The sequence below is a fragment of the Strongylocentrotus purpuratus genome, unplaced genomic scaffold (assembly GCF_000002235.5).
Source record: "Strongylocentrotus purpuratus isolate Spur 01 unplaced genomic scaffold, Spur_5.0 spur5_scaffold_17, whole genome shotgun sequence".
NCBI classification, from domain to species: Eukaryota; Metazoa; Echinodermata; class Echinoidea; order Camarodonta; family Strongylocentrotidae; genus Strongylocentrotus; species Strongylocentrotus purpuratus.
In genome coordinates this window covers 6,779,293-6,791,518 of record NW_022145602.1, presented here as the reverse complement: position 1 = coordinate 6,791,518, position 12,226 = coordinate 6,779,293, and the positions used below count along the sequence as shown (strand labels likewise).

Sequence of the window (12,226 nt, the reverse complement as noted above, 5' to 3'; positions counted from 1 at the left end):
ATTATATAATCATGGGTTCAATTACATCGTATACATCCTGAATTTATTGCTGGTTATTTTTTAAAGGGGTGCAAAAGGAAATTATGATCCTTACTTTTTGACCCCCGTTTCGACCCCACTTTTTCAAAAAGACAGTGTCCAAACAGAAAAGTCCCACCACTGATAAGAGAGCCCCACCCCCATATATGTGGTCTAATATCAAGACGTCGATGTACTTACAAATACACTTACTTAACGAAAGATAAGACATCCTTGTTCTGTTTATTATCAACATCAAATTTTTATGCATTTCTATCTATTTTTTAAATTTTCTTTAATTGTAAGTCCACTTATCAGCTGATTATGAACATTGTTCTTTCTCATTTTCTCACACTTTGCTTGCAAAAGAGACTAGTCCAATAATTCTATCCAAGATGGCAGCTTCCACGGCATCACAATTTCTGAAGATGTGGAGCATGTTATTGCTGTTTTTCGCCTGTTTCTCGTCTTTGTTATCAACTAGTTCCTGCGAAAGGACCATCAAACTTGTGAATTTGGTAATATGTCCGATATAAGCTTCATTATTAAGTTAGATATTGCCGTTTTTCCCTTTTTATTTTAGATTTAGTCGGCATTGTGCATTATTGCAAGTTGTACTACTGCACTGCCAATGCACTGGCGGTACAGCTGCATGCAGTGAGCCGCGCCGCCCAGCCGGCCGTGGGGGAAAAGCCTCAAAGGCCTCCTCGTTTATTTTTAGCAGTGACAAACACAATACATGCAGCTGCTCCAGACATGAAAGTGATGTGTTCTACCCCTTCTTCTTTATTAGACAACAACCATCTCGGCAAATCTTTTTCTTTAAATATCATTTAGTCTAGATCTAGAGTCTAGAATCTATTGTCAAATTGAAAACCCGTTTTTTGTAAAATTGCAAATAAAATACAGACGGAAATATGAATGTAGATCTAAGTAGATCTAGACTCTAGTCTACTACTTTTCTTCACAAATAGTTACGTTTAAAGCAGTTTTTTATGTGAAATTCGTGCCGGTCGGAAGCAGTGTTTTTCATCAGGAGTGGTGGGCGCTGGGCAGAAGTCCTCCGTGCTGGTCGGGCCTGCCCGGCTTGCTCAGTGCCGACCACAGTAGCTATAACGCTGCTTGCTATTACATTACTGAACCCCGAACGAACCAGTTCGGGTAAAAAATTGCCGAACTGTGCCGAACCGAACCCGAACATGGCGCCTGACTTCACAGCACTAGTGGGGATTCTGGGGAGGTCCTAAGAGGGCTAAGACTCCTGTGCCGGAAGAAGTATCAGACTCGTAAAAATGCCAGAGGAAAAAAAACAGATAAAATTGTCAGAGGTAAAATTGCAGAGGTAAAAATGGCAGGGGTAATATTTCTAAAATAATTCTGGTAAAAAGTCTGGAGAGAATTTTTTTTTTGTCAGACTCGGAGGTAAAAATGTCAGAGGTAATGATGTCAGAGATAAAAATAGAGGTAAAACATGCCATAACCCAGAGGTAAAAATGTCAGTGGTAAAAATATCTGAACAAGCCTTGATCATATACTACTTATTTATACCTGTAGGCTAAAGCTATATCGGAGAAAGAATACCTATCATCCTTGAATGTAACGTCAATGGATACATTTTAAAGAGAAATATGGCTTTCAACAAAGAAAAATTCAGTTTATAATTTGAAAATTCAGAAGTGAATGTGATGCCACAAAGAGATGCAAATGTATAAAAAAAATGTTTACAAAACGGATATGAAATAGTAGTGTACACTGTACATAGTCTTTGCCCAAAACATAAACTGACTGAATTGCAAAGACAATTAGATAATATGATGGAACAATAATTACAGAGTATTGTCTAAACTACTGTTTTATTTTTTCCTTCAGTTGTATCGTCATGGTGATAGGTCGCCTGCACGAGGCTACCCAAATGACAACTATACGGAAGACACATGGCCCCAAGGTTTCGGACAGCTCACCAAGGTATGACTTAGAACTTTTCCTCTGGGGGGAGGGGGGGGGGGGGGTATGTCACATAAACTCACATTTGAGCACTTTACATCTTCCGTGTACATTGCCTTCTGAAAAGCACCCTAGATGAGGATCAAACTCTAGAGTAGTTTTGATACCCTATACAAAATGATACAAATTTGATGATAATAACTTTGCAGCACATAAAACAACTTAGAAATTAAAAAATGTCTCAAAAAGACAACATCTTTATGATAATTGTCCCCTTGGGTTTCATTTCTGGTTTTCTCTGGATAAAATGGCACTTCTGTTTACAAGTCTGTTTTATTTTTCTACGATAGAGTGGCATGGCCCAACAGTATGAGCTGGGGCAGTGGCTGAGGAAGCGTTACGTGACCGACCTGAAACTGTTTGACGGCATCTACCGCCCGAAACAATTCTACGTTCATAGCTCACCGAAAGAGCGCACCATCATGTCGGCACAATCCAACCTGCAGGGTTTCTTTCCAGCAGAGTCAGGGGGAGGGAAGCCATCAAGTGGAACACCTCCATGGCCACCAGTGCCAGTGTTTACTGTGGCCGAAGAGCAAGATTATGTAAGTATGTCCCTGGTTTATCCTCCCTACAGGATGATGTCATGTACTTGATTGCGAAATTAATTGTCTATTAATTATAGTGAACTTAGTGAAGGGGTGATTATTTAGTCAATATAAATAATTGAATGCATTAGATAATAATGGGCTCAGCTCTATCAAAACAGTTCTGAAGTATTTACAAAGAAGCTTGGTATCTTGATAAGTTTTAAAAGAAATCCAACTTTGAAAGCAAAATATTCTCAAAGAAAGAAAAAGCAGAGAGACAGACTGGTTAAAGTGTGAATTTTAGAAATTTGAAATCAATGGGAATAATGTATTGGCTGAATTGGTAATGTACTGCAGAATTCATTAATTTCTAATTTGTCTAACTAATATTTGTCAATTGTACCCTAAATTTGATAATTGCATTTAAATGTTTTAACTATCCCCTTCATGAAACAAATCTATTCCTTCATTAATAAATTGGAATGCTTGAAATTGTTAATATTAGCCTATTAATAATACAAAGTAAATGAAAGAGGACCTTTAAAGATACTATGTCCCTTTTGCAGCCAACCTCAAATTCTGTTGAACTTTGCAGGAATTATGAATATGTCATGTATGTCCTATCTGTGAAATTTAAATGTGTCCTAATATTCAAATTATGCATGGAAACCTGTTTACTTGCTAGACTTCACTGTCAGACACTATTGTCAGTATTGAGTGACTGACTGGCTTTTTCTTCTTCTTTGGTAATAGCATACCGGTACATAAAATGAGCTGTTAAGGATTTGTCTACCGGTACATCAATAACCCACTTCTTGTAATGGCCAAAATTAAACTGATTGAATCTTTGCGCAGCATAAAACGTACGACCATTTGGTACAATGGTCTGAAAATCAAGACTATTACTTATTAGCTCCTAAGTCGATTTGACAACTAATAGTCGTTATTTTCCCACTTAAAGATATTTTCAAGCCCCATTTTTTTAAGGGGAGTTCTAACTTAGTATTATCTTTCAAATGCCATTGGAATTTAACCTTTTCATTTTTTGTGCCTGCAAAAGGGACATAGTACCTTTAAAGCTATATCACAGAGTTGCCAATTTGTATATCATTGATTACAACTTCAAAAATGTAAATCTTTCTAATTTGTCTCTAATACAACTTTTATTTTTCTGCTTTCATAAACAATTTTAAATACCAGAATGCACTTTCCCTAGCTTATTGAACCCCGTTTTTATTTTCTACACAGTTACTGAGTGGAAGCAAGATACAAAATTGTGATACTGTGAGGGATTTCTTTCAATACGCAGAGAACAGCCCTGCCGAGCAGCAATATATTAAAGATAACCAGGTAGGTCCGGGCTCTATCTTATAAAGAGTTCCAAGACCTCCAATCAACCGCAAGTTTGCAGTCTCCTACGTCTTATGTACATGATGGTGATTGATATCAACTCTTTATAAGATGGGCCCAGTTCTCAAAGGCTTCTGTACTTTTCCAAACCTGACACTTTTGTTTGATTAATGAAAATTTCTTGCCATGACAGAGATCAACGATGCCTGTCATCAAATTAAATTGAGAAATTTGGGAAGATTCTTGCCACGAAAAACATTCTTTGTTCATCATCATCATCCAGTGGGTTCCCTCTATGGGGGAGGGGGGGATGGGGGTGGGGGGGGGGGGGGGGTCAGGGTTGGGTCTCTTTGTTACTGCTCTCCATCTCATCCTGTTAGTAGGTATTTACAAGTCGGTTTCTCTACCGTTTACCTTGATACAATCATGCTCAAGACAAGCTGCATGCATGATATACAATTAAGAATAGTTTCAAAACGGCTTCTGAAAGGCCATTCCTTTACAGGAACTCAAGATGACCTTTACAGTTTATTACTTTGAAAATTGGCAACGCATCTTTGGAAAGCACCCTCCTCGCTAGCACTCTGTATACAGGATCTGTTGTTGTGAAGATGGCCTCTTGGTTTGTGAGAAATTTAAATTATCTTGATATATTTTCTATCGCTAGACTTTCTTTGATAGAGTTCAAGAGAAAGCTGGACTGACAGGAGACGTTGTCTTTGAGGATTTCTATCATCTTGGAGATAGTTTGATAAGAGAGGTGAGTGGTAGATTTGTGCTTTGAGACTTTGTAATGAGAGAGAGAAAGAGAGAGAGGGAGAGAGAGAGAGAGAGAGAGAGAGAGGGAGAGGGAGGGAGGGGAGGGAGGGGGGAGGGAGAGAGAGAGGGAGAGGGAGGGAGGGAGGGAGAGAGAGGGAGGGAGGGAGAGAGAGACACACACACACAGACAGAGAGACAGACAGACAGAGATACATAGACAGACAGAGACAGAGAGACATAGACAGAGAGAGAGACAGAGAGAGAGAGAGAGAGATCATTCATTTATCCATCCATTCATTTTGGTTTATTGTAAGAAAATTTCTTGTAAAATAAGTCCAAAGACCGATACATGTTTAAAAATTATATTAAATAATCAAATTAACTGCATACATTAATTGTTGCTAGGTTGGACCAAAATATAGCTTGTCCTAACACTAACAATGTATGCAATTTGCATTCTGACAATTGAAGTGCAATCATTCAGGAAATGAATAAAATGATTTGTAACGAGGCACTAAACAAAGATTTGTGCATTAAATTGTATTAAATTACGAAGATGGTCTATTGTTAACTCGCCATGTCTTTTAAACAGCAGCATTGTTTTCTTTATTTTGTTTCTGTTTAGCATAAAGAAGGCAGAAATTTACCGGAATGGGCGGATGACGAAACCTTCAACAGATTAAAAGCTACACAAGACTATGCCTTTGAAGCAGAGTTCTCCAATATGACAACAGATGAGAAAAGAATAACTTCAGGTTGGAATCTTTTTGAAGTTGAAGTTCAATTTAATCAATTGCAATGGAGAAAAAAATATATATACAGTGAAACCTGTCCATAAAGACCACTCAAGGGAGAAAAGAAAAGTGGTCTTTATAGGCAGGTGGTCTTTGAAGACAGGTTCCTTTAGTGCATGTTTCAATAAGAAAGCATCTTCAAGGGAAACAAAAAATGTGGTCTTTGTAGACAGGTGGTCACTAAAGCAGGTAAAAGTGTATATTTATATACAAACCTGGTTCATTGACCACTTGCATAGAAAGACTGGCTATGTTGTAGTTTAGGAAACCAATTGTTTTTGCATAGACACAATTTTGTGTGGAGTCTATCTATGAATTGGAAAAGAATGAACCAGTGCTTGTGATGAAATGAAGCGCTACTGCGTGGAGTTAATGGTAGTTTCCCATTTAAAGATTATGCCAAAAGGCCACCTTTCTATAATGACGTTATTTAACCTTTTCCTTGGGAAGTGTTTCCTAGTGAAACCTGTATTTAAGGAACCTGTACATGAAGACCTCCTACTCATAAAGACGGACTTTATGCCTTTGAGTGGTCTTAATATTACAAAGTTTTTCTGTATATACCTGCCTGTAAGAATTAGAGATAAAGTCACAGTTTAATTCTTACAGTGGAGATGAGAGCATAGATCTGTTGTACAAAACCACTAATTAATAAGCCAGAAATACAACTCTGTTTAGAGCCCATATTACTTGTGTATTTGTTGCAAATCAGAGTTGAATTTTGTGAATTGTTTTGGTGAAAGAATGCTGAATGGTGGGTCATTTTCAACTCTGCTAACTATTATGCATTATGCCTTTGAATATGAAGTGACACCACTGCTTTCATGACCAAGCTGGTGACAAATTTGTGACTGAAAAAGCCCCAAATAGAGTTGTGTCGGATCATTTTGCTCTCGTAAAATCACTGTTTGCTGGTTAAATGTATTCGCATTCTTCTAATTTCCATAATCTCTCCAACTTTTGTCTTTTTAGGAGTTCTTATAGCAGCGATGGTTGCAAATATGAAGGCTCATTTAAACAGAACAAACAATGACAGTAGGATATTCATGTACTCTGGGGTAAGTTGAGACGCTTCTTTCATGCTAAACCAAAACCAGTTCATATAAAAATGAAAAAAACATGAATCCATTTTGTTGGTTTTTACATTCTTACACCGGTTACCAACCAGATTAAGTTCAATATCTTGCTGCTACCTTTCCAATGTTTTCATGACCAGGGGGTGTTTCAAAAAAAGACTAAGATCAACTTTAAGTTGGACCTAACTGTAACAGGCCGTTCATGCCACCGTTTGCTCTCACCATTATGATCTTTAGATTATATTTTTGCCTTCAATAATTAATTATCAAAAAATGTAGATTTGTGACCACGATTTGTACGTCCCTTGAAAGACCAATGCCAGTAAATGGTGAGAGCAAGCAGTGGCATGAACGGCCTGCCATAGTTCAAGTCCAACCTAAGTCTATCTTATTCTTTGTGAAACACTCCTCAGTCCCTCGGATAGGACGTTAAATGGAGGCCCAGTGTACAGGAGAGTCACCACCCTTGCACGTTAAGAACCCATTGCACTATTCGTATAAGAGTAGGGGGAAACCCCGGTGTAATGGTCCACCTGCACACCCCAATCAGGCCGAGTATACGGCATCTGCAAGAATCTTCAGTATTGAAGGAGGCAGATTATCTTGAAGAAGAAGAAGAAGAAGAAGAAGAGAAATGAATTTAAATTTTCTACAGTTCTACCGGTATGCATTTAAATTTTAAGCACCAAACCTATCCCTGCTCCCTCTCCCAGTAACCATCATGTTGCTGACTCGATTATATTTTGTCTCTTTACCCTCAGCACGATAGCAACATAGCACCGTTTTTAGGTACATTTGGTTTGTTCACAAACGTCGAACCTCCCACCGCTTCCTGTATGATGGTGGAACTGTACAAAGAAGACGATGGGTGAGTTGGACGTCTCCATTTGGACTTGGAAAATTAAATTGAATGATTTTGTCTTTTTGTTTCTCTTTCTCACAGTTATTTTAAGAATTGACATGTTTAACCACTTAAAGGTAAAGACCAGTTTTGGAAACGCCCCAATCTCAAAAAATGAAATGGAAGCTCTCATTACCAATCATGTGAAAGAATATGTTTTGACTAATACATGATGATAAAAAATTTGCCGGGAAACCACCTACTAATTCATATATTTGGTAAATTTATTTCTCTCATGGTCTGTGAGAGATATAGGGTAGTCCCATATACATCTTTCTGTGTATAGTGCCTGTAACTTTACGAAGAATGGGCCAAATTTCTTATCATTTTGATGATTCCAGAACCTTGCAGATGCTAGATGCTAGATGATCAACCTTTTCTGATCGATTCCACAACGTTTCTTTCACAATGCAATCGCATGACCATAACTGGTCTTTACCTTTAACCTCCAAGTTCCAAGAGTTGAAATGAGAAATGTTAGGCTCTAAATCTTGTTAGCATCTTTTTTTCCTTCTCTCTCTCTCTCTCTCTCTCTCTCTCTCTCTCTCTCTTTCTCCCTGGGTCACAAACCATGTAGTTACTGATGACAAAAAGTGTCATTCAGAAATGACACTTCAAAGCCACCATACCTTCTCAAGTTCTTAAAGTGCAGTCAGAAATGTCCAGTTCAAAGCCTTGTTCCATGTTTCCATTATCATCTCTCTCTCTCCAGTTCACATACAGTGCAGTTATTATTAAGAAATGACACTTCAAAGCCACTTACCTTCTCAAGTTCTTAAAGTGCAGTCAGAATTGTCCTGTTCAAAGCCTTGTTCCATGTTTCTGTTATCAGCTCTCCCTCTCACTCTCTCTCTCCTACTCTCCAGTTCACATACAGTGCAGTTATTATTCAGAAATGACACTTCAAAGCCACCATACCTCCTCAAGTTCCTAGAATGCAATGAGAGATGCCCTGTTCAAAACTTCTTCCACATCGCGTCACCTTTCGTGGTCGATGACATCGATGAGCTATGCAGGAGAAAACCGCCATCGCTACCTCTCGACGTTGAGTGGAATATAGGTAGGTCCAATGAATTGAATCAATTTGAACAAACTCAGAACTCAGAAGCAGAACTTGTCAGAAGACTTCCAAATTCAAAGTTTGGCCGAACTAGAATAGGTGGATAGAACTTATGACATTTGCATTAATTCTATCCAAACTAAATCATTTGATGTGATCATTGGGAAAACAAGTAGATTTATTTACCGGGGCATCTTTTTACAAAACTGTCACTAATACAAGTTAGACAACGCATAAAACGCATGTAATAAAATAAACACACTAATGGCCTTTAGCAAGACATTAATCTACATTTGCCACTCTCCACCCAGGTGATAAATGGGTACTGGCAGGTAGGAATTCCTTGAATGCAGAGCCGGGGTAATGGTGGAAGCACCTTGAGCACCATGACTGGTGGATATGTGTGCTATATTAATATCCAATACAGTCAAACCTGCTTTAATGACCACCTGTCTACAACAAGCACATTTTTGTTTCCCTTGAAAATGGTTCCTCATTGAAACATGTACTAAAGGAACCTGTCTACACAGACCACTTTTTGTGTTTCCCTTGGGCGGTCGCTGTAGACAGGTTTGACTGTATTATTATTATTTAATGGGATGTCGGCGAACTTGTAGTTATATTTGGATTTGCCTTACATCCTGTTTTTCTAGGTTGGATACTATTTGCAAGCAGCTTGGCTCTAGCAGGTCTTCTTCCTCTCATAGTCTGTGTCTTACTTTCCTGTGGCGTCGGCGGGCGTCGCCGGCTACAGAACTCCAGGCAACGCCTGGAACCAATCAACTTCCACCTCTTGGGCGGTCCAAACAGCGAATCGGAAGACGAGAGCGTGTTTGACACATGACCCCACCATAAGCAGTAGACTAGAGCCATTCCATAGTATAGAAAGTTTGCGAAAATATTTTCTTTCATTATTTATTGATGCTGAATAATGCCTTGTTTCGCACATGACGTGTTAAACCACTATGGCAAAATATGTGCCAACCTATAGCCGTTCAGAGTCTATTATTAGAAGGTCTACATGAATAAGCTTTTCTTTCTCAAATTGGCAACATTTATTAATATCGTTGCCTCAAATTGGCAACATCTATTTGTATTTCTTTACTCTTTCACAGATTCAAAAATAGAAATATTTTATTTTTGTAATATGTTCACTCTTTATGTGCCACTAAAATAATAACATCAGGCCACATTGTACTTTAATATCATGGGATAGATATACCAAAGGCTTCAAGGTTATTTATTATTTAATCTATGCCAGTGTATTGAAAGCCTTTTAGTAATTTCTTCTCTTGATTGTCTCCATTACAAATTCTCTAGGAATTTAGTGGAATCTCAGGTACCTCAGTATTATTACAATGTCACTTTTGGATTCCTTGATGCCAGAAAAATCTAATTCTGGTTTACATATTAATGCAAAAAAATAATTCTAGATTCTGTTTTTCCAAAGTAGCATTATTTTTCTCATGTAACTCTAATTTTAATAGATTCCTCTACATAAATTTGTCCGAAAAGTATGAAGTTTCTACTTGTTATGCCAAATACATTGAAAAGAAAGATGTAGAATTTTTGCTAATTTTAAGACGTGTTGTAAATATTTCTTTTTAAAAAACATTCCAGGATTTTGTTAAGTATGAGTGACTTTCCATTTTGGGGGTAATTTTTAATGATGTGTGGAATTTTTATTTTTTATATGGGTTTGTAAAATTAAAACAATTGTATGTTTTTGAAAAATCTTGGTTGAGGGGAAACTTTCCATACACTAATTTTCATTTGGAATTGAAGCAATGGTACAAGATTTAACGAGGTCCATTAGGAGTTTTGCCTTAAAGATTTCTAGTTCACATTTTTAATAAAAATCCTCGAAAAAATAATAATGTAATCTTTGAGTACCCCAATGACTTTGATCTAACAATTCTGCCTACTAAATCAAAGTGTACCGTATTTATAAAAGGCATCTGTACCTACAATGTATTGTTGAATCTAAGCTGGATTTTAGCATGTCATATTATTTCGAAAAATGAAAGGAAAATAGGGATAACATTCTAGGACCTACACTAATTTGATTAACTAAAGCTAGAACTGCTGATTGATTTCAAAGGATTAAAGACAGCAGATACTGAAATAAAGCTTGAAAAAGAACAAGGACACTAGAGAGATCATAAAATAATTGGTATTATGTAGGAATTTTTGTTTTGTTGACGATGATGTACTCCAACAGGCCAATATGAGTATTCATAATTATCTTAAGATCTGAAATGAAGGAGATTCATGTTAGCGTATCATAACAACAAATTAATCTGCACTCTCAGTTTCAGATACACCATGATTTGATTATCGGACCTATTTCAAATGTGTGTGTAAGGGTGTGGGTAGATCGATTTTGAGAAGTAGTTGTGTGATGGTGTCTCAAAAGGGAAAATGTGCAATTGCTCTAATATATTTACAGTACTGAACAGATTTTCATGATTTGATTCATGTTTAATCCTGCATTGTTAACCAAACCATTCCAAATTTTGTGGTTTGACTTCCATAACTTTTGATTTATAGCCCTGCAAAAATATACTGGATGCAAAGCTAGAAAGGGCCCAAAGTTTTGTACACACTGCATCCATTTTGTTTCATGACTATATTGCTTTTGATGCTCGGAATTCAAAAAAGTAAAATAAATCTTTAAAATCCTTAAATTGGCACCACGTTGAGAGACTCAAAATCATTGTTTTTTTATCAAAAATTGTCTTTAATCAACATTTCGACAACATTCTCGCCCATGTATATTGTCAGAGATATTCCATTTTATTGTAACAGTGTAGCAAAAATATTTATGATAGCAATATTGTACCATGTTGTTGATCATCATAAAAATTGTTGTGAAGCATTCCAATAAATACAGAGATTATATTTTATTTTATGACAGAATTTTATTCCATTTCATACTTACAAAGCTGAGATTATCGTTTATCAATCTTGAATATGTTTACATTTGTATGTATGTTATGTGGATAGAATAGAGTTATCCAAAGTCTTATATGTTTGTGTTTAGGTTTTGTTTATAGATATTTTAAAATATTATAAAAATGTATATTTTGGACTTATCTCCATAAAGGAAGAGATAGAATCATAAAAAAGTTACCGATATTTATTTTGCAATCTAGCTACTTTGCAATATCCTTGTGTTTTTCGGTTTCATTTGTTTATAGATATTTAAAAATATTATAAAACCGTTTACTTTGGACTTATCTCCATAAAGGAAGAGATAGAATTGTACAAAATTTATTTTGCAATCCCTGCATTGCAATTACTGAAAAGAGGGTGATAACTATATTACTAAGATTAGAAATATAAGTTAACGCAGATGGGTCTAAACCTTTTCCAATTTTGAAATCAATACTAGGTGATTTTGCTTTTTATGCCAACATCGTAGGGTCTGCATGATTGACTAACGTGTTAGCTAGTTAACTAGTGTCTATCATGTAATAGACACTAGTTAATATATGATATTAGGGCACTAACACTATAATGAAATATATAAATTGACACCCTTCTGGCTTTCAACAGATAAAAATTAAAATTATACCTTGAAAAATAGTCCTTACATGGTTTATGTTGTCTGTTTGGGTTTGTGTAAACACATCGGGTGGTATTCTTGAAAGAGTACTAACTTTAGTCCGTGGTTTAATCCACCGACTTAGTATGGAATGCCAAGTGTCCATATGAATATATTTTTTAATATT

At 36.6% G+C, this 12,226-nt stretch overlaps 1 protein-coding gene across 1 annotated transcript; it reads left to right on the top strand.

Annotated features, from left to right (window-relative positions):
• Window positions 1–384: 384 nt before the first annotated feature.
• LOC105446078 (lysosomal acid phosphatase-like) lies at window positions 385–11,408 on the top strand. The gene is made up of 10 exons (XM_030988586.1): window positions 385–536; window positions 1,888–1,983; window positions 2,313–2,567; window positions 3,801–3,902; window positions 4,570–4,662; window positions 5,287–5,416; window positions 6,428–6,513; window positions 7,293–7,399; window positions 8,299–8,492; window positions 9,146–11,408. The coding sequence occupies exons 1-10, from the start codon at window positions 414–416 to the stop codon at window positions 9,334–9,336; spliced, it is 1,377 nt and encodes a 458-aa protein (XP_030844446.1). The 5' UTR covers window positions 385–413; the 3' UTR covers window positions 9,337–11,408.
• The last annotated feature ends 818 nt before the right edge of the window (window positions 11,409–12,226 follow it).

Coding starts and splice junctions, on each gene's coding strand:
- LOC105446078 (XM_030988586.1), top strand. CDS start 414: ATGGCAGCTTCCACGGCATCACAATTTCTGAAGATGTGGAGCATGTTA. Junction 537..1,887: donor CCATCAAACTTGTGAATTTG/GTAATATGTCCG, acceptor TTTTTCCTTCAG/TTGTATCGTCATGGTGATAG. Junction 3,903..4,569: donor AATATATTAAAGATAACCAG/GTAGGTCCGGGC, acceptor TTCTATCGCTAG/ACTTTCTTTGATAGAGTTCA.